This window comes from Manis pentadactyla, chromosome 12 (genome assembly GCF_030020395.1).
Source record: "Manis pentadactyla isolate mManPen7 chromosome 12, mManPen7.hap1, whole genome shotgun sequence".
In the NCBI taxonomy this organism is placed as follows: Eukaryota; Metazoa; Chordata; class Mammalia; order Pholidota; family Manidae; genus Manis; species Manis pentadactyla.
In genome coordinates, this window is record NC_080030.1 from 66489217 (window position 1) to 66512509 (window position 23293).

The 23293-nt window shown below is 34.3% G+C and overlaps 1 protein-coding gene across 5 annotated transcripts in view; it reads left to right on the forward strand.

Moving 5' to 3' along the window:
* TRDN (triadin) overlaps positions 1-23293 on the forward strand; it is a 377090-nt gene that overhangs the window by 249338 nt on the left and 104459 nt on the right. For all 5 annotated transcript variants that reach the window (XM_057489292.1, XM_057489293.1, XM_057489294.1 and 2 more), the window contains exons 15-20: positions 1415-1444; positions 2084-2101; positions 5341-5373; positions 5495-5521; positions 7536-7562; positions 11389-11436. In XM_057489292.1, coding sequence (XP_057345275.1) covers positions 1415-1444; positions 2084-2101; positions 5341-5373; positions 5495-5521; positions 7536-7562; positions 11389-11436 — 183 coding nt within the window. The remainder of the gene's footprint in view (positions 1-1414; positions 1445-2083; positions 2102-5340; positions 5374-5494; positions 5522-7535; positions 7563-11388; positions 11437-23293) is intronic.

Sequence of the window (23293 nt, forward strand, 5' to 3'; positions counted from 1 at the left end):
TTAATAGTTCCCCTACTTTTCAGAGAGTACTGTTTAATATCCCCATCATTAGTACGTAAAAATATTTAGTATGTAAAACAGAGAGCACTGTTTAATATTCCCATTATTTAGTATATAAAAACAAAAATCTTCCTATATGAAAAAAGAGAAAAAAGTATCTTCCTATAAATATGCTTACAATAATTTTATGTATTTTCTCTTTGGATTTCTAGAAGTGGAATTATTGCATCAAAAAGCTTGCTCATTGCCATGACTTTCTAGATTCTTTCCCAAATTGCATTCCTAAAATGTGTTTCCATTTTATCACTTTCATGGAAAATGGTTGTTACTCCCACCAACTTTCATTTGTTATTTTTTCATAAAACAACTCAGTTGACCATCTAATTGCTTCTGGTGAATAGACTCTTACTCAGTGTCATTCAAACATTTTAGGTCTATTACTTCATTGTGGAAGTAAAGCCATGGTACCAATCACATCACTGTAAGGCCCACAGATCCATTAACTTGCAAACTGTTAATGAATGTCTACTGTTCTAGGTTCTAAACCATGTAATTGTCAGCCAGAAAACAGTCTGTCTGCCTTTTGCAAATATCAATTAATAGTTCATTATTATAATTATAATTTTAGTAATATTCAGAGAATTTCAAAATTGTGTTATTGAATAGAGTAAAAAATGCAGAAGATACAAAATAAAATATTCTAAGCAAAAATTTAAGTTGCCTCTATCCTAAACTAAATGAAGGCAAAACCTCTTGTTTTTATTTTAAAGTGGTAGGAACAGTCAGATGGTCTAAATACTGGAAAATAATAAATTTCTCAAGTTTAGGCTGAACACCCAAAAGACTAAAAATAAAATAGATGTCTGTTGACCACTGAATGCACATTATATATAGCAGCTAGTAAATATATGATGAATTCATCAGTAACTTATGAACTGACATCAGTTTCCCATTATAGTAGGAATAATAGAATGTATTGGAAATGTACTGATTATTTAAAGAGATTCACCTGATGGCTTTAGAATGAACAAATGAAGAAACTGAACATTAAATTCATGGGTTCCAACTCATCTTTATGGAAACAGACGTGATTGCTCAGTCTGACTTTCTATTGAAAGGTTATTAGTTTTGATAGTCACAATATAATCTCTACGCAAATTATATATGGATATTTTCCTTTGTACTTTTTTTCATATTTTTTCTTCTTTAAAGACTTATTTACTTGCTGTCTTACTTTAATACTCATCCTCTCAAAAAAAAATAATTTCTGTTTAAGCCCTATATTCTAGAAATATGTCATGCAAACAATCCATTTTGTTGAAAATTGTTTCAAGTGTTTAGACATTTTATTGTAAGCGAATCAATTTTTATTTATCATCTCTGCTTAAGCAATAATTTATCTTTGTGTTTTCAGATTTCAAGAAAATAAAAACACCTGCAGAAGGTATTGGAGATACTTCCTTTTTCTGTCTTACATTCAATGAACCCCAAATAATATTTTTTCTTAAGAGATTAACATAGAAGAAAAACTATATATGGGATAGTGGAGAGAGATTGGGGAAGACAATGAGAGTCAATTCTTTCTGATAACATCACTATGGGAAATATTTGACAGTAATAAAAAAACACTGTATTTATTTACCTTTCACAATAATTGTTTTCAAAGAAATGTTTGCTTGACAAGAAATTGCACATGTTCAGTATTTATTTTACTAGAAAGCATAAATTCAATTAATCTTGGTTACGTCAGCATGAACTAGGAACTGAATTGTTCAAGTCTTGAATCATAACTCATCTGGCAAGGACACCTGTTGCTTCTGTATTTGTTTGTATGTGTTTATGTGTTCACCTGTACTCAAGAAGACTGTGAAGTATAAATAATCTTAAGTGGTGAAACAATATAATTCAAGGTTAATTCATTCTCAACGTTTTCCCTTCAAATTATGAGAATAGTTACAACTGCAGAACAACACTCACAGTGAAATTTAAGGGGAGATAATGGAGGAAGGGGTGGCTAATCAATTATGTTGGTTGAGTAAATTTTTTTCTAGCAATTGTTTTCTGTTTATATTTCTTTCAACAGAACAACTCAAGGGAAAAAGTAAGGAACTGCATGCAAAGTGTTCTTATGTATATATATTTTCTGTTTACTACTATTATTAACCTGCTGATTTAGTTAGATTTGCAATTTTCAATGACCCTTTTCTTCATTTATGCATGTGAACTCTACTTCATATTTTTGTCAGAGTGAGATAATACACGACCTGAGGGGCAGAGTGGACTCAAAAACATAGTGGTTATTCTTAAAGTCCTGTTTCAAATTCATGCAGTCACCTAATAATATTATCCACAGCCTCGTAAGCAAAAACCCAACTGCATTCTATTAACCAAAACCATCTATGTTAGTGGAAATTTAGTCCCTGTGATCTGGTTTGTTTTCAGTTCTTAGAGAAGACTGAATAGAGGCTCTTTTTCACGTTAATTTTATAACCTCTTTTCCATTATCTTTCTTCTTGTCATCCATAAATATTTTGTTATGTTCACCTGATATATGACATTTTGCCCATTACATTATTTCTGCCCTATACTCTTTGTGTAACAGCACTGCTTAGAATCCATCCCTTTGGCAGCATCCACTGTTGCTTTAACACAAAATAGTAAAGCTGTTTGCAAATGGTTCAGTAAAGCTTGATTTCTTGAAATTGTGTCTTTGCAAATACATGTTCTCTGAAGAATTTAGGATATATTGAACAAATGAGAACAAAAAAAAAACCCCACAACTTAAACCTGTTTGATTAGCCATTAAAAGGCATCACATTCCCAGAAATGCTGAGTTTTTAAAGATCCCTGTGATGTTAAACACATCTGCTTTAAAATACACACCAATTTAAAAAAATGTTATGTATGTTTTGGTCCTACAAAAGGTTAGGACACTGACAACACTCTATGTCATAAAAATGTTCTAAAATGTCATGTGGAATGAATTGTGAAATTATAGAGCAGCTCAGCCAGGGGGAGCAGTCGTATCTATAGAGAAGCATGTGTTCCTTAAGTCCCAGATTTATGTGCATACACAGCTGTTGTTGAATCTGGCACGCTGATACAGAAGCCACTCTGTAAACCACTGTGCTAGGAAAAAAGGAGAACATCTGAAGATTGGACAAATGATATCATATAATATGTGTGCATATATACATGATTTACATATATATATATGCATATATATATCTATATATGCATATATATATATATATACACACAATGCACACATATACATATATGTATAACCTCATGGTCCTCAATTTATCACAGTCTGCATAATTGAAAAGTTTGTGCCTCAGACACACTGCAAATCCTTGACAATCTTCAGGGAACTGATATATTTAATTTTTTAAAAAGTGCTTTCCCAGGCATTCATTTACATCCAACTCCTTCCCTCATTAGGCTGTTTTATGGATGGTGACTTGGGCAGTAATAGGAAAAAGAAAGAGTTTTCCTCTAAACATCTATTCATTATCTTCAAATTAAATTATTTCTCTGGTTTATCATCTAGATTTGCTTTTATTATTATTATTGCATCTTTGAATTTGTTTTATTTTTTTGTCTTTAAGATGGTTTCATTCACTCTCCAACCCTATATTCTTATTTTGCTTCTATTTTTCTAGTTACCTTTACTTCAATTTTAAAAAAAGTCAGTGTTGGGAAACCAGATGAAGAATACATGGGACTTTCCTGCACATACTTTTACAAATTCTTGTGATCAAAATATTTTCAAGTTAAAATGTGAAAAAAAAAACTAAAGAAAAAAATCAATGATGTGCATAATTTGACAGTCCCATGGAATAATGGGTAAATTAACTTATAGTTATTAGGGGTTATTTAATAATTACTTTCTGAATTATTCCATATAATAAATATTCTTGCCAGCCTTTTCCTGCATACTGTTTCAAATTACTACAGGTATTTTTCTGCTTATATGATGGCTTTCTGATGTAATTAGAAGGCTCTTTTTTAAACTGTGAAATCTCACATATAGCTGATGTTTGATTTAGATGCATACCGTAATCTACTCTCAGTATTTTTTCTTTATTATCATCATTTTACAAATTTCTTAAAACTTTCTGCTTTGGTTCAGCATAAATTAAACAATATATTTAATTCAAGTTTTCCAGACAACTTTGGGGTTAATTTTAGCTAACTTTTGCCTTTAAGTTTAGCGAAGTGACCTAAGTGTCTTCCTTTTGACATTAAACAGTCAAGTCATTCATTTTATTTGCTTCACTGCTGGCATGCTTTCTTGGGAGTGGATACATTGTTCATTATGCCTACACAGCTACATGCCTAATAAACAAAATAGTGCACTTGAGAGATTGATGTAAGGACCATAGAAGACTTGATGACACTTTATGCTTCTAAAATACAGTTCTTAGAATTCTCTCATCCTAAACATCTAGTCTCCAAAATGAACTCATTAAGTGAAACTTTACAAAATCTCCCTGTTCCTTTTCTTTGAAAAATCAGTTTATAATGTCTATGTTAAAGCATTTCTTGAAATCTTCTTTTAAATTAATTTGACAAGCTTTTCAACCAAAATAAATAAGAATAGGAATGTTGATAATAGCACTTCATATAAAATTAGTATTTGCACTTCATATAAAACAAGTGCTTATCATAATATAAATGTCAGCTTAATCATGAGGCTAGAGTAATGCTTTATCTTAAACAATATTGACAAAAGTGGGTTCTTAAAAAGAAATAGTACCTAAAAAGATCTCTATAAGGAGTATTTGTCCTATAACAAGGGAAGTGTGTTGTACTTTCTCCAGAAAATTCTTAGCCTATTTTAGTGCCTTAAATCAGCCTCAGCGAAGGTTTTGTCTTAGCTAAACAAATAGCTCTTCAACGTAAGACAATTTCACCTTAGAAGAGCAAATCTGTATGAAATTTATCTTCATCTGAGAATTATTTTGACAGCTGCAATAATTATCCTTTATATTCAATTTTATCCCAAATTTATTTCATGTTGATTGAATGTGATAACAAATTTAAAGTTTTTCTATCCTTTATAGACCTTATCTTTCTAGTTTATTATCCATGAACATTTTTAATTTCTCTACTATTCAGAGTACTTTTACGCTGTTCTGTAAAGGAACTCTGAAGGGAAATAGAAGGAAAAATTTATTTTAAGTATACAATCATAGTCTTTTCATGGATGTTATTGTTAGTTCCTACAACATAGCATTAGCACATGTATGTTTCTTGGTGTTAAAACAAGTTGTGACATAAAATTGGAATAATAATGATAATAATAAAAATTTAAATAATAATAATATGTTTCAGAACAGGAAAAGAAAGAAAAACATGTGGAACCAGGTAACTTTTTAATTACTTCTATTCTCTTAATTTCATATTATTATTTAATTTACAATTGAGGACTGAATTGCAATAGAATGGCATGGAACATTGATGTTTTTTCTTTTATTATTTGATGCAGCAAAGTCACCAAAAAAGGACCATTCAGGTGAGTCAGACCGGGAGTGCAGGGTTCTTTCTGCATTATGCCCAATGTTTATTAATGCTACAGCCTTAGACAGGTGGTTAGGGGTTTGACAAGAAAGGACTAGAAATCCTTCCATCTCACAGTCTTTTTTCCAAGTTCTTGATGTAGAGTTAGCACTAATGCAGTTTTAGAAAATGGAAGTCAAAGCATATTCACACTCATGCTACTCAATATATGTTCTACGACTCAGCAGCATCAGGATCCCCAGAGAGGTTGTTGGAAATGCATAATCTCTGGCCCCAGGCCGGATCTACTGAATTGGAATCTGCAGCTGCCCAGTGGAGTTGTCAGACCAGTGTTTGAGAAGCACTGCTTTACCATTTAGTGTAAAAAAAAAAACCAAAACAAGAAAAAAAACATTTTCTGTAAATGCATCTAATATTGCAAATATTCAATTACAGCAAAGATTCTCTCCTTATTCAGAATGTTACTAATGACATTTCTTGAGTACTCCAGGGAGTTGCAATGAGACGAGGTAGATTTTTGCCCACATGTATTATCTATTGGGGGGAAAATAGAGTTGAGAATCAGACAAGTCAGAAAGACACACATACAAACAAAACTAAAAGTTAAGTTGGTGTAGATACCAAATGGTTTTCTTAAAGGATTCTAGTATGTAACCTGCCTATTAGTTGCAAATGAAAAATTCAGGCTTCTGACACTTTTTTATTGACTTTATTTTAAAACATTATGTTGATTTTGCCTGGCAAACACCTACTCAAGGGAATTCACTGCATCTGTGTGTGTGTGTAAGCAGTCGTACCCTCATGTATGTCCATTAGTTGCCCCTTCCATTTTATTGTATTTAAATGGAAATGACATTACTCAATATTAGGTAAATTACCATGCAAATACAGCCCAACTGTACTCTTATCCTTTCCACGAATAACAGCAAAGCACAAAGTTCAAAGTCACATTTGTTATTCTTCTAAGTTTGTACAGCTTCCTTAGACAACCATATCGATTTATTCTCTTTCCATCTAGTTCCCATGGCACCATCCTTTTTTTCTTTATAAGGCACTTAATATACTGTTATAACCATATTACCTTTTCTTTTTTTACACTTTAAGTAGTCAGAAATTAAAGGATAAAATAGTTTTGCTTTTTTTAAAATCTTTATTCCCAAAGTGCCTATTATAATGCTAGGCACACAGTAGGCACCTGATAATTGGATGCAAAAAGAATAATCACATTAAAAAAAATTTTTAAATATGAATGACTTTCAAATGAATTACAAGATGAAATGATCACACATTTCACCATTTCATATTATCCTTTGGAAAGGAATGTGTCATCTACCATAAAGAATACAGCCCATTCAAGGTAACATTCTCCCAAGTGGGCCATTATACATACTTTCACTTATGCACAAAAGCAGAAAGCTAAAATAGAGGATCCATCCTAGAAACATAAACCTGGAGAAACATACATAATGACTACAGGTATAATCAGTTTTAAGAGTTTTAATGACTAAACATTATGGTCTAACACTGAACCTGACAACATACAATAACTTAAATTGGTTGAAATCATTATCTATTCATTTTGGGTTATGATTACAGTATAGCAACTTTGTAATAATTAACTGTGGTTTTAAAATTGAAACTATTGGGTAATTTGTTAATTTGCTGCATTATTTTCATACCATTTTATAGAATTTAAGGAAAAAGTATTGGCTTACATATTAAAACTATTAGATTCTTACATAATTTAAAATGGAAAACAAAATCAATGAGTATTCTATGTTGGGAAATGTGTATGCATGTAAAAAATGTCTATGGTTTGTGGCATACATTTATATGATATCAAAGAAAGCAGCACAGTGTTGTATTTTATTTCTCAGATGTACTTATTTTTTAGTTTTCAAGTTTTTAATACAGTCTTTTAAAAAATTTTAAAAACCTTAAAACTATTTCAGAGAGAGATGAATAGACTTAGAATTAATTTAGACCTTATAATTTTTTGTCCTTAACAGCTCCAAGTGACAAACAAGTAAAAGCAAGTATGTTGAATAAAACTTAAAAAACTAAAAGCATCTTTCAGTAAGTTATTTAAGTTTTCTGCTATTGGCAATGCTAATGCTAATGCTAATTTCTGACCCTGGTTCACTAAATGTTTCTTGCTATGATTATTTGTTGTGTTGAAATAATATGTGCAATTATTCAACCTGCTCTTTTGTGTGAATTCATTCTTATTAAACTTAATACAGATATTTTCATTTGTAAATGATAACTTGTTCAGATTATAACCCCTTTTTGAAATTTGTATTTTTGTTTCCTATTTTGCAGAATGATAAGTGGTCTGTTCAGTTCCTTAAACACATCAGATTTAATTTTCCTTATGATTAATCACTTCTTCAAACCATTAGGTAACATAATTTGGCCACCGGTGAAAGTCAGAATTTTCTCAGAATTGAAATAAATGGGTCATAGCATTTGTTTATGTCTAACTTTTCCAAATAAATACCACGTTTTCCCTCAAATTTTGAATTAACACCAGTAGTGTATGTGATAGTTTCTATTGTTTATTATCACCATCACCAAAATGCTCATTTTCCCCCAGTTTTGGCCAATCTGTTGTGTGTAAAATAGTATCTTATTGTGTTTTTAAGTAAACTTATTATGAGAGGGTGAGATGTATAATTTAATTAATATAAATAAGTATGTGATACAATCCCATGGTACTGAATTTTAAAAGCTGGCTAAGATTGACAGAGTTAGAGCAAGTCCATGGAAAAGGAAAAGATAATTTGTCATTAGCACTTAATTAAAGGGAATAACTAGAATATACATTGAGTTTGTAGTGTGGAACTGTTCACTCTAGGTCTTGAGGAAACCAAAATCCCTGTAGGAAAATCACTGGAGGATACAGACAAGATTGGGAACTGTACCAATTCAGGGTGAAGATTCTCAGGGTATCAAAAAAATTGAAGCAAAGCAACACCTTTCAGGCTCAGTGATGTAGCACTACTGAAGGCCACTTATACCACCACATATAGTTATGTGGCTGGAGGAAGAGCTCCTTGGGCCAAGGAGTGATGTCAAATCTAGGTTTATAATTTGTGCATCAGCAGACATTCTTTCCTCCTAGTACCTACAAAAATATCTCAACACACTCAATTCAGCTCCCTGCTGTCCACTTTGCCAGCCTCCCCAAACATAAAATATGGGCTGACAATCTGATTAGTCATTTCCAAGCAGAAGAAGAGCAACAAATAGATTTTTAGATTCTAGGTCATTTCTTATTTTTAACACTCTCTTTGGTGAATCTTCAAGAGGGAATGTAGTAGATACTTAGCAAATGTACTTGAGCACATCACCCCCTTTTTGTTCAAAGAACACTGGAAGGATCAGTGCTCCTCAAGACTGGAGCACTGCCATATGTCACTTCATACCTCAAGACCATGAGACTTCAATCATGTATTCTACATGTATGTCTGACCAGCAATATGGTAAAGATGTACATTTTTTATTGCTATTCATTAAAATGTACACATAAGTTACATGCCTTTATTCCTTTCACTAAGTTATATATTTTGTAATTAGGCAAGTTTTAAAAAATAGAGAATGAGAAGACAGAAGTGTTGACATTAAGTGTAGAGCTCTCTGGAGGCTGTGATGGACCACAGAGAGATGAGATAGTTTGGGTGAGTGGGGGACACATAGACATGAAGGATGTAGTTGTCTGCGGTTACAAAGAGTGACATATATTTCTGAGCTGATGTGAAAGCATCATTGAAGTGGAAAACTGATGAGGTTGCAGAGAGAAGTGATACTTGTAAGAACAAAGGCCTTGACCAGGAAAAGGAGAAATGATTCAGGGCAAAAATGGATGTATTGGTATCAAATGGGGAAAGGAACTGATCATCCCAGACTCATTTACTCAGAATCTCAATCTTATAAGACTGTAGCATGTGCCAGGCCTACTACATCTGAATCTCATTGACTTAAAATTTAATTCCCCAGCTTATTCTAATGAACAACATGGTTGAAAGGGGTTCTTAATGAAATCTCACAGTAGTGGTAGAGGATGGGATGATCACTATGGGCAAAGACATTCACTGAATGATGAGGCAAAGGCATGTTTGGATAATGACAACAAAAAAGGGGGATAGAGCCTGTCAACCTGGTAATGTGTACTTTAAAAGAACTAGGATTTGGAAGAAGTGAGGAGTTCAGAATCTTTGAGAAATAATACAGAAGATAAGAGAAGTAAAGAGGTTCAGGCTTTTGGTATGTAAGGGGTAGAAAACTGCTAAAACAGCATTTTCCATTTTAGCAGACTGAATGTAGGGAGTGCAGTCTCTTCAGGGAGCAAGGGTTTGGTTACAAGAGGAAGCAAAGCACACGTTCTGAGAAAAGGCTGAGGATACAGGGGCATGCACTGTGATGGGGAGACAACCCAGTGGGAGCACTTTGGAGATGGGTCTGTTTTGAAAGAAAGATGAAGCCTTGCAGGCTCTTTTTTGCTGGAAGCCTAGATTCTTCGTAGAAACTGAGGTAAACGGGTATGGAGACCAGAGGCAGATTACCCCTGATCGTCTTTTGGGGGAAGTTTGGTCTGAACCAGCAGAATAGCATCATCTGGGGACCGATTAGAAATGCAGATCCCCGGGATATGCCCCAGACCTCTGAACCAAACCCTCTGGGCTCCGTATCTAAACAGTCCTACTTCCTGACTGATGCAGCTAAGGTTTTGAGAACCACTCATGTAAAATCTTCACCTGGACGGTGTCTGACAGCCAGGGGTCTGCTGAGTCCTGGAGCTCCGGGTCTTGAGACAGCCTGGAGAAGACGATATTCATATGGCTCCTTTTCTGGGCTTAAATTGTGAAGCATGTGGTACCTAACATTGTGGAATTAAAACCTGGAGTGTGGCATGAACTTCTGCTGACATCTGATCTTTCTCACAGCCCGAGGCCTAGGGCCCAAGGAGGACCAGGAAAGGCATGGAGACTCCTGTTGCTGGGTTGTTCCCAGAGCCTCAGCTGCCAAGTGTATAAGAATGAGGGAGATATATATCCATACTAATGAGTAAAAATAAAAAGACAGATGGCCAAGGAAGATAGTCTCAGAAAAAATTTAAAAAATTCATACAATAAGTAAATAACAATTTGTAAAAAATCATCAGTTCATTGTTATTTTTCATATTTTCCTATGGCCTAGAGAAAACCTCAACTTTAGTTAGCCTGAGGTGAGGTCCAATATTTTGTGCTTGGCCCAGCCTTTCAGATCATGTCTGAAGGGCGGCTTTCTTATCTTCCAAATTAGACACTCAGAGAAATTCCAAGAAGTCATTGGGCTTTTTAAATTATTTTTTGTTTCTTCTCTCTCTCTCTCTCCAAGCAATATTCAAATAAAATTTTTTATATTATGGCCAATATGTTATAATGTAAAGTTAACTAATTGAAGTCAAATACTTTTTTGCCCCCTCTTTAATTAAAGGCTAAGCAAACAAAGATTTTTTTCCATGTCCTCTCCACAACTCATACATTATTTTAGATTTGAATATACATGAATTAATTAGTATTACAGGTATTTTTTGGAAAAAGTCACCTTCTTTTATGGTCACTGCTTACATAGGTAATACATTTTAATACTATAGAGTCATATCTTGGAAGAGAGTTTCTGTAGTTATTTTAAAAAGTTCATTAGTTGGAAAAAAAAACACTTTATAGCATGGCTTTCTCTGCTGCTTGCTTTGCAATCAAGTGCCACAGACACTTTATCTTTTAGGAAATTATAGTCTTATCTGGCTTACAATACTAAAAGATATTGGCTTGGCATTTCTGATATTCATTAATCATCCTTTAACATCTGAATTTGCAGAAACTGAACAAGCCAAAGAAGAGACTGGTGCTGCCTCAACTAAAAAAGGTAAGTGCAGCTTAAAGAAAAATATGTCATGACTATAACTTATTTTTGCTAAAGTTTCTAACTTAATTGTACTGTTCAGTGCTTTCAGAAGAGCTCAGTTTATTAATTTTACTCTTTCATTGATACAGAAAGAAACCACTTTGTACAATATTTATAGTATATATGTTAACAAGGCTTTGTGTTCAGTGTTCTGATGCCAGTCAGATTCATTTCTTTAGGGCCATAAACTAAAACTAGCAATTAAAGTCCAATTACAAGTCAGTTTTTAAAAAAAAAAAATTGAAGAACTGTAGCTATTTATTCAATAGGATCTCTGGAGAGCAATTATCTGGAGAGCATTTCAATTATCTGGAGAGCATTTAAATTCAATAGACTGCCTTAGAAAGTTAGGGTTTGAACAAAGGAAACTTTGCCTAGAAGAAGTTACATGAACAATGTTCATTTTGGGTATGAATAATATCAAATTAGAAAAAATGTGTTTCTTGAAGTGCTCAACTGTAGACATTTGCTCAAAGAAACACATTGGGAAGTTTGGAATTTAAGTTTTCAAAGCTATTACTTTTGTCATGTTTAATCAGAAGAAACTACTTATGTGACTACTGACTCCTTGTAGGTGACATTTTTAAGAATATTTTAAGAACATTAATATACATTAAAAACAATCATCATGATGAAAAGTTTTACATATTCTCAACTCAAAGTAAACTGGAACAACTCTGAAATTGGTGATTCTGTTTTACAAGGAGACATAAATGATTCAGTAATGTATCCAATGTCACTGTAAGTATCTCAATAGACAGTTTAACAACCCTGTACTTACCATATGCTGACAAACACAAAGACACACAAACCTATACACACACCCATTCACATGTACTCCACTAAAACAATATAGCATTTCTCTTTAAAAACATTCTTATTGAATTTTGGGGAAAAAAAGATGGTGGAGTAGAAAGGTGAGGCAGAAACCTCCTTGTACACACACACACCAAGGAAGCAACTACAGAAAATACAGCTAACTCTGAAAATGATCTGAAGACTACAGTACAGACCACCTATACCTAGTGAGAATAGGACACCACATAGAGAAAGGTAGAGTGGCAGAGCCACTGTCAGAACCCCAGCCCTTTCCTCATCACAGTTCACAAGTGGGAGGGAGAGGAACAGTGCAGGAAGAGGGTAAGCACTCAGAAACTCTGCACGTCTGACCCCGGAGATCTGCTCTGGAAACAGATTGCACTGAGCTTTGGTGATTAATGGGGCTGGACACCAGGGAGAATTGGAGCACTCTGGGAGACAGACTCCTGCCACTTGTGGAGGACAAGCATATGCTATTGGTCCCACTGAGACCCAACACAGAGGCATCAGTTAAAGACTTACCAGCATCAGGAAGGGTGTGAGAGGAACAAGGGTTGAACAGAGCTCCCTCTGCAGGAGAAAGAGCCAGGGATCACACATCTGCAGTCCTCACACAGCCCAACTAGTCAGGTTCTCCTTGGTGCCCCAAAGCTTCATTCCCCTCATTGGTAGCTCAACCCTGAGGTTCTTACCTGCATGTCTGCCCCCCCTGACCAGCTGCTTGGCCCAGGAGCATCAGACTTTCCAGCCTGGTAAGCAGAGGGAGGCTTTCCCAGCTTTCTAGGTCCTATGTCAGCCCCCCTGGGGAGGTGCCTGTGGGAGCCAACTCCATGCTCTCTTCTCTCCTTTCACAAGGGTCAAACTGGCACTGTACACCCACATGCCAGCCTCTACATGCCCCGTAAACATTTTCCCATCAAAGATCTGTGGCGCTGACCTCACTCACCCTATTAGCCCAGCAATGCCACCATCTCTGCAGGGAAGGCAGAGGGAATCCCCACCACAGCTGCTTGGCTCACAAGGGCCATCTGAGGTGAGCTGCCATCTGCAGCTGCCTGAGATAGACCACTGCCAGAAGACAGACAGGAGGTGGCCCCACCCTTAGCCCACCAACAAATGAGGCTTCACCACAAAGAAGAACCAGACACTGGATAGTAAAGAGTCTGGGGCTTCTGGACATCGCAGGATGCCTTCTTCATAAAGCCATCACTCCATAGACCAGGGGGCATGCTGAATCTATCTAAGAAACACAGAAACCCTGGCAAAATGAGGAGGCAGAGGAATATCGTCCAAACAAAGCTACAGGATAAGACCTTGGAAAGAGGGCTAAATGAAACAGAGATCACCAATCTTCTTGATGAAGATTTCAAAGTAACAGTCATAAATATGCTTACTGATCTATGGAGAAGTTTCCTGTGGGAAAGTATACACAGTTTCAGGGAGGACTTCAACAAAGAGGTAGAAGAGTTGAAAAAGAGCCCCTCAGAGCTGAAGAATACAGTAACTGAAGAGAAATATACAATGGAGGGAATGAATAAATAAATTGCTAGACGTAGAGGGGACCATCAATGAAATGGAAGCAAGAGAACAGGAATACAACAAAGCTGAGGAATAGGGAGAAAAAAAATATCTAGAAATGAGAGGATGCTAAGAAAACTGTGGGAAAACTCTAAATGATAACATTCACATAACAGGGATACCAGAGGGAGAAGAGAGAGAAAATGGGGTAGAAAGTCTCTTTGAAGAAATAATTGCTGAAAACTTCACCATTCTGGGGAAGGAAATAGACACTCAGGTCATAGAAACACAGAGAGCCCCTAACAAGAGGAACCACAGGAGGACAAAACCAGGACATGAATAATAAAAATGACAGATATTAAGAATAAGGAGAGGTTATTGAAAACAGCCAGAGAGAAAAAAATAAGGGAAACCCTGTCAGGCTATCAACAGAATTCTCAGCAGAGACTTTACAGGCCAGAAGGGAGTGACATGAAATATTTAATATATTGAAAGAGAAAAACTTCAACAAAGAATAATCAACCAAGCCAGCAAGATATCATACAAATTTGAAGGAGAGATCAAACATTTCCCAGATAAACAAAGGTTGAAGGGACTGCCATTCTAAATTTACCATGACTAAATTTCCTGGCATTACAGGATATGTTAAAGAAACTCCTGTACATGGAAATTTTCTGAAGTCTCAATAGTTTTCACCTGTGAAAATAAACCTACAGTAAATGTAGTAGAGCAATTACTTAGGAAGGAAGTACGAAATTTAAAAATGAAACAAAAGTAGTAAAATGAACTATACACAAAATCAGTCAAGGTATACACAAAAAAATGCAGATTATGACATCTAATACATAAAATGTAGAGAAAGAAGAAGAAAAAAGAAATACTTTTAGATTGTTTCTGAAACAGAGATCATCAACTTAATATAGACTATAATTAGAAAAGGACCTTATGGTAGCCACAAACCTAAAACCTATAATATACAAAATTAAAGAAAAATCCTATCGCAACACTAAAGAACACCATCAAATAACAATAGAAGAGTGCAAGAGTGGAAGAAAGGATTGAAAGGAAGTACAAAAAGCAGAAAACAATAAATAAAATAGGAATAAGTACATACCTATCAATAATTACATTAAGTATAAGTGGACTGAATAGCACCAATCAAAAGACATAGGTTGACTGAATAGGTAAAGAAGCAATACCCATATATATAGTGCCTACAAGAGACTCATTGGAGACCTAAAGATATACAAAGACTGAAAGTGCAGGGGTGGAAAAATATTTCATGCAAATAATAAGGAGAAAAAAACAGGATTAGCAGTACTTATATCAGAAAACACAGATTTCAAAACAGAAAAAGTAACAAGAGACAAAGAAGGACATTACATAATGATAAAGTCCAACAACAGGGTATGATCATTGTAAACATTTATGAACCCAACACAGGAGAACCTAAACAAGTAAACAAATACTGAATAAAATGGGGAAATAGACTGCAAGTCATTCTTATTTAGGGGACCTTAACACACCACTTCATCAATGGACAGATCAACTGGACAGAAAATAAATAGGGAAACAGAGGAATTGAACAACACAGTATATCAGGTGGACATAACGTATCTACAGAACATTCCACACAAAAGTGGCAGTATACACATTTTTCTCAAGTGTATATAGAACATTCTTCAGAATAGATCCCATAGTGGGCCAGAGAAAGAACCTAAATAAACTAAAAAAAATTGAAATTGTGTCAAGCAACTTCTCAGACCACAAAATTGTGAAAGTATAAATTAACACATAGAAAAAAAACAACTCCCAAACACATGGAAGCTAAACATTGCTTCTAAACAATTAATGGATCAATGAACAAATCAAAACAATTCAAGCACTACATGGAGACAAATGAAAACAAAAATATAACAATCTGAAATTTGTGGGAAGCCACAAAAGCGGTTCTAAGAAGAAAGTACATAGCAATACAGGCCTACCTCAAGAAACAAGGACAATCCCAAACAAGCACTCTAAACTCACAATTAAAGACACTATAGAAAGAAAAAAAGCCAAAGTATGTAGAAGGAGGGACATAATAAGTATCAAAACAGAAATAAATAAATTACAGAAGAAAAAATGAATAGAAAAAATTCAATGAAACCAAGAGCCTATTCTTTGAGAAAATAAAATGGACAAACTCCTAAACACACTGATCAAGAAAAAAGGAAAAGAGAGAGGACACAAATAAACAAAATAAGAAATGAAAAAGGAATAGTTACAGCTGACACCACAGAATACAAATTATTAGAGGATTTTATGAAAAATTATATGCTAATAAATGGGACAACCTAGAAGATTAGACAAATTCCTAGAAATGTAAACCTTCCAAGACTAGCCCAGCAAGAAGAAGAACATCTGAGCAGACCAATTAACAGCAACAAAGTTGAATTGTAATAAGAAAACTCCCAAAAAACAAAAGTTCCAGTATCAGATAGCTTCACAGTTAAAGAAGAGCTAATGCTATTTTTTCTTAAAGTATATAAAAAGTAGAACAGTAGGGAATACTTCCAAACACATTCTATGAAGCCATCATCATTTTTAGACCAAAATCAGAGACAGTACAAAAAAAGGAAATTTTAGGCCAATATCCCAATGAACATAGATGCAAAAACCCTCAATAAAGTATTAGCAAACCAAATTTAAAAATACATCAAAATAATCACCCATCATGACCAAGTGGGATGTATTCCAGAGATGCATGGATGGTACAATATTTGTACATCATAGTCATATACCACATTAACAGAAAGAAGATAAAATAATCATTTCAGTAGATGCTGAAAAAGCATTTGACAAAATTCAACATCCATTCATGATGAAAACTCTCAAGAAAATGGGTATAGAGGGTATATATTTCAACATAATACAGGCCATATATAAAAAACCCACAGCTAACATCATACTCAGTGGTGAAATACTGAAAGCTTTTCCTCCAAGATGAGGAACAAGACAGGGATGTCCACTCATTGATTTTATTCAACAGAGCACTAGAGGTCCTAGCCATGGCAATCAGCCAAGACAAAGAGATAAAAGGCATCCAAATTGGAAAGGAAGAAGTAAGACTGTCTCTATTTGTAGATGACATGATATTATACATAGAAAAACCTGAACATTCCCTCAAAAAACTATTAGAACTAATAACTGGATTCAGCAAAGTTATAGGGTAAAAAATTAATACACAGAAATCTGTTGCATTCCTATACACTAACAATGAGGCAGCAGAAAGAAAAATCAGGAAAGCAATTCCATTCACAATTGCATCCAAAAGAATAAGATACTTAGGAATAAACTTAACCAAGATAGACCTATACTCTGAAAACTGTAAGACACTCATAAGAGAAATTAAAGAAGACACAAATAAATGGAAATGAATCTCATGCTAATGGGTAGGAAGAATTAATATTGTCAAAATGGCCATCATGCCCAAAGGAGTTTACAGATTCAGTGCAATACCTATTAAAATACCAACAGCATTTTTTCAATGAACTAGAGCAAAGTATCCTAAAATTCATATGGAACCTCAAAAGACCCCAAATATCCAAAGCAATCCTGAGAAAGAACAACAAAGCTGGGTTATTATGTTCTCTGACCTTAAGCTATATGACAAAGCTATAGTAATCAAAACACTATGATACTGGCCCAAGAACAGACCCATAGATCAAAGAATAGAGAGCCCAGATATAAATCCACACATATATGGTCAATTAATATATGATAAAGGGGCCATGAATATACAGTGGGGAAAGACAGCCTTTTCATTAACCAATGTTGGGAAAACTGGACAACTACATGTAAAAGAATGAAACTGGATGACTGTCTAATTCCATACACAAAAGTAAACTTGAAATGGATCAAAGACCTAACTGTAAGACATGGAACATCAAACTCTTAGAAGAAAAAATACTGAAAAATCTCTTGTACATAAGCATGAGCTATTTTTTCCTGGACACATCTCTTTGGGCAAGGGAAACCTAAGCAAAGTGGGATTCCATCAAATTAAAAATATTCTGTATAGCAAAGGCAGCATCAGCAAAACAAAAAGGCAACCTACAACCAAAACAAAAAGGCAACCTGGTAGAATATATTCATAAATTATTTATCCAGTGAGGGGTTTTCACCCAAAATATATAAATCACTCATGTGACTCAACACCAAAAAAACAAATAACCCAATTAAAAAATGGGTGGAGGACCTGAACAGATCTTTTTTCAAAGAAGAAATACAGATAACCCACAGGCACATGGAAAGATGCTCCACATCACTCATCATCAGGGAAATGCAAATCCAAATCACAATGAGCTATCACCTCACACCAGTTAGAATGGCCAATATACAAAAGACAAGAAATAACAAGTGTTGCTGAGGGTGTTGTGAAAAGGGATCCTTGCTACACTGCTGGTGGTGATATAAATTGGTACAGCCACTGTGGAAAGCAGTATAGAGGCTCCTCAAAATATCAAAAATAGAAATACCATATGGCCCATAATCCCCTTCTTAGGAATTTGCATGAAGAAAGCAAAATCTCTGATTTGAGAAGATATATGCATCCCTTTGTTTATTGTCACATTATTTATAATAGACAAGGTATGAAAGCTGTCCGTCAATAGATTAATGTACAAAGAAGTGTGGTACATAAATACAATGGGATATTATTCAGGCATAAAAAAGAAATAAATTCTGCCATCTGCAGCAACATGGATGGACCTAGAGGGTATTATTAAATAAACCAGGCAGAGAAAGACAAATATCTTATGATTTCACATATTTGTGAATTCTAAAAAGGAAACAAAAGAAAATTAACAAAATAGCAGTAGATTTGTAGACACTGAGAAGTGACTGGTAGTTACCATTGGGGAGGGATTGAGGTGGGTGAGTGGTTTAAAGGGGCACAAAAATTCTCATTCATAATATAAGTTGGTCTTGGGGATGGTTGTACAACATGGATTGTGTGACATCTGATTTGACTGATAGTAACTGCAGTTGTGGGGATTTGGGTTTAATAATGTGGGTAACTGTTGTATACTTGAACCCAACATAAGATTGTATATTAACTATACTTCAATAAAAAATTAATAAATTAAAAATGAATAAAAAGCTGTCTTATTGTATTTGTTCTATAAACCATCATATATCAAGACTGTAGGGAGACACTGAATATACATGACTCATGCCTAATCCAAAGCAATTTATATATGAATGTAAATGAATACATGACTATAAATTAATATAATATAAATTTATACATTAATAAATTATAGTAAATATTAATATTAATTAATATAAAAGTTAGTGTATAAATTAGTATATACATATGTTTAGAGGAAGGCAAAAATTAGACAAGCATACTTACAGGAAATTATAAACTGTACTGTAAGATAGTAACTAGAAGCTACTCTTATTGAAATTAATGGGTGCCCTTTTTCAAACACAGCTCTATTATTATTCTGATTTTATAGTAAACAGGAATAAAATCTGTTTTTCATCAGTTCTTTTCCTAATAACCAATTATTTGTGATGTAAGTGATCACAATTCTTGGTTCACTGGCATCTTTTGCTAGGTTTCAATGTAACATAGTGCCAGGGCCATAAATTCATCAGTAGTCCATATTAATGTATCTTATTCTTTTTTGGTATCTTACCTTGAAATCAATTTTGCTAGCTGGTAGGAAGCAGAATGGGAGAAAACATGGTTTCTTCAGAATGCATAGTACCATGGTAGTATCAAAAGGCTAAAAGTCTAAATATAGATTTAGATAAATCTATATTTATCTAATCTAGGGAAAGGTACAAGTGTGCATGGGCCCAGTAAGTGAATAAAAGGCAAGGATATTGATATGTGTTAAAAGCTAGAACAAAAGTGAAGGAAAATTGTATTTCAAAATCTATAGCCAAGAATGAGACCAGTGTAGTGTACACATAACACTACATGGATTTCATCTGGAATGAGATGTCAGATGCTCAGTCTTACGGCATTCTTGATTGTGAAAGATGTTCTGGAGACAGTGTTAAAACGTAGACTCAGCTACTGGTAGATGATCCATGCACTGACTGGGAATCACCTGAAGCCTAAACATTTAAGGTAGAAATACAAACACACATAGGTTGGTATCCAATCAGGTCAAACTGGAGTGAGCAGAGATACTGAATTGAGATTGAACCATCGCTCTTGTAAACTCACTGGGATCTTCAACCAAGAGTAGTCTCTGAGTTTAGAGTAGGCCAAACATTTTGTATGGGGTTAAGTAGATCTGATTGCTCAGCTTAGAGTGAAATAAAATAAAAGAAATAGTTTGTTTATGAAGATAAACTATTTGCACCAGCAATTTTGCCTCTAGTTAATCTTAAATCTCATACCTCAATTCTTTATTTAAATATGATTATGCATATTGGGTTTGCCTAAAACTACAACATGAACAGAACCAAATGTTCTTTTCAAATATATCATAAATATCTTGAAATTCAGGTAGGGCTTTACCAATTTGATAAGTTACAAATAAAAGTGTAAAGGAGACTTTTTGTCATTCATCATGTAGTTTTCCTGTTCCTTACCCTCTCACTGACAATCAATCAAACATGAAAATAGATAACTATTTCATCATGTATTTAATAGCCAGCCCCTAATCTCCACAAAACTTGATATACTTTACAAGATGTCTACCTTCCAGTCTTTCTATATAACTAGAATAAGAAAGTGATTTGGGGGTTATTTGTCTTTTTAAAACATTGGAAATTGTTCTTCTACATTGAAGTTTGAACTAGGAACAGTGTATACAATGTTAAGCAGACAGTACTGACTTTGTGAATATTTAAAACTTTCAAAGCTAAAGAACAGTTTAATACTTTAAATTAATTGCTATGTGCCAATTTATTTATCTACTATAAATTGATCTTAAGCCTGCTTTTAAGTCATATTTTCTTTGGGGATATGTAGTATTTTGTCATCAACATATTATCTTCCTAATATATATTTGATTTATAGCTTTCAAATCACTTTTATTTTCATTTAATATATATTTATGGTTCACATACTATGCACAAAATTAAGAAAATTTTAGATGTCAATATTGTTCCTGAACAAGTTAAAAAGCTGAAAAATTTTAATCTTCATTTGGTCACTAAGGTTTTTGAACCTTAATTTTTGCTAGTAACTAAGTTTTCCATATAATCATACTTCATAGTTGAAAGCCAGCAAGGTAGGGATAAATACAGATGAAGTTACATAGGAATTCAAAAATTATTCTTACCTAAGGAAAAACAAAAGCTTTATCATTGAAGGTGACTTTAGAGTTAAGCCTTGAACAATATATATGATTTTGTTATGTAATAGTTGGAAGGATATCTTAGGCATAGGTATCGGAGCAAGGAAAAGTGTTGGGAAATTATAGGATGTGCATGAGGAACAGCACGAGTCTTAAGAACATGTTATGAATTAATACAATCTAGGCTAATAATGCTGTTAATGATAAAGGGGCTTGATTTTAAAGTTGGACTCTATTCCAATGGCAATAGAGAGTCAGTGAAAAATTGTAAGTATAGTAATAACATCCTGACATTTGCTTTTGGAAGAGGCAGACTAGTTAAGAAGCTTGTGTGATAGTATAGGTAACATGTATTAGACCTGATATTAGTTGGAGGATTGGAAAGGAGGGATATTATATGAGCACTATTACAGAAGTATATTCAATGAAATTTGACAACTGACCAGCTTTTCGAGGGGAAAAGAGAGAATTGATTTGATGACTAACAAGTTTTCAGACTGGGTTCTAGAAGAATATTGTTGATATTCTTACTAAAAATTCAGAAGAAAAATGAAGTGGTTTGGGAAAGGAAGACAAGATTACTTTTAGACATATTTAAGTTAAAGTGCTAGTGGCACATGCAAGTGACATCTCATAGGTGGCTCTAAATGTAAAACTAGAGCTCTAGACAGTAGAAAGACTGAAAATACATAGTTGGGTGCCCACTGCAAGGTGTTAATGATAGAATCAGTAAAAATTGATGAGCTTATCATGAAAAGATCGCCTAGAGAGAGACTAGGACTTAGGTGGAATGCTAGGGGACATTTACATTTGGAGGAAGAAGAGCAAAGAGAGTCAGTGAGAAAAAGTGACTAGAAATTGTTTATGCCAGTAACCACAGGAAAAGAAATCACTTCATTGACAAGGTGTTGGTTACCAAGTCATTGAATTTGTCTACTAGATAATTATTAATGATTTTCAAAAGAATATTTTAAGGGAAATGGCACAAGTGAAAGCTGCAGTATGACAAACTGAGAGAAGAGGAAGTGGATGAAACAGGCAATGATGTTGATGGAAATTGGCTTGGAATAAATGGAGAGATAGGGTGGTATCTTGGTATCCTTGTTTATTCTTAGCCATCTCTATTTCAATCATAGAGGTAAAGTATTTTTTCTCCTTTTTAAGATTGGCTTCTCCAAACGTGTCCTCTTCAGTCAGACATCCATGCTGTTTTGTGGAACCATCCTCCTTCTCATTATTGACTTAGTTCCTCACTTTAGAAATATTATTCTCAGCTTCAAAAGTCCTTTTTCTTGGTTACCATCTCTCTTCCTCCCATTTTGTCTCCTTCACATCTCAGTTTCCTGGATGCTGGAGTGCTAACACCATTTCTCATCTCTCACAAAGATGAGGCTTCTGTGTCTGCCATGCCAGGATTATCTGGCTGATAATATTATCATCACAAAACAAATGGAACCATTTCCGTTCTCCAGCTCTACACTTCCCAGTTGAATTTACACTTTCTTCTCTAGGCTTCTCTACTGTGAAGTTATCATGACAACATAGTTTTCTGGTTCTTGCCATATTCTCTGAACTTTACATCTGATTTCTCTGTTTTTTCTTTGCTGCCCTTAATTACTGGTGTTCCTCAGATTCCTTTATTAATCCTCTGAATTATTAATCATCTGGACTTCTCATTCTATGTCATCTCTTGTGAGTGAATCTCTGCCCTGTATCCTAAAGATACCAATTCCATGTCACCATTTCAAGACTTCTCCATGACAAGTCTTTTTCCTGAAAATTTCAGTTTTGTATGTTCAAATGTCCAACAAACACCTTCAAACTCAACCTTTCTTAATCTAAACTCCTCATTACCTCTTCCTAATTTGCTTTTTCATTATCACTTGTGAAATCACAATCCACCCTTCTCCTCACTAAATATCTGGGTGTGATCCTTCACTCTTTTCTCTTTCTCTTCTTTACTTGATTATTCAAAGAATCCCAAAGTTCTTCTGATTTTACCCCCTAGATATTTCTTGAATGTATTTCTTCCTATTCATAGCCATTACTTCTGGTTTAATTCAAGCCTTCCTTATCTTATGCTTGAACCACTGTAATGATATTTCCACTGTTCTTATGTCTTTATTTTTATTCATTAATATTCATCTTACCAGAAGTCTCCAACTGTCATAGTA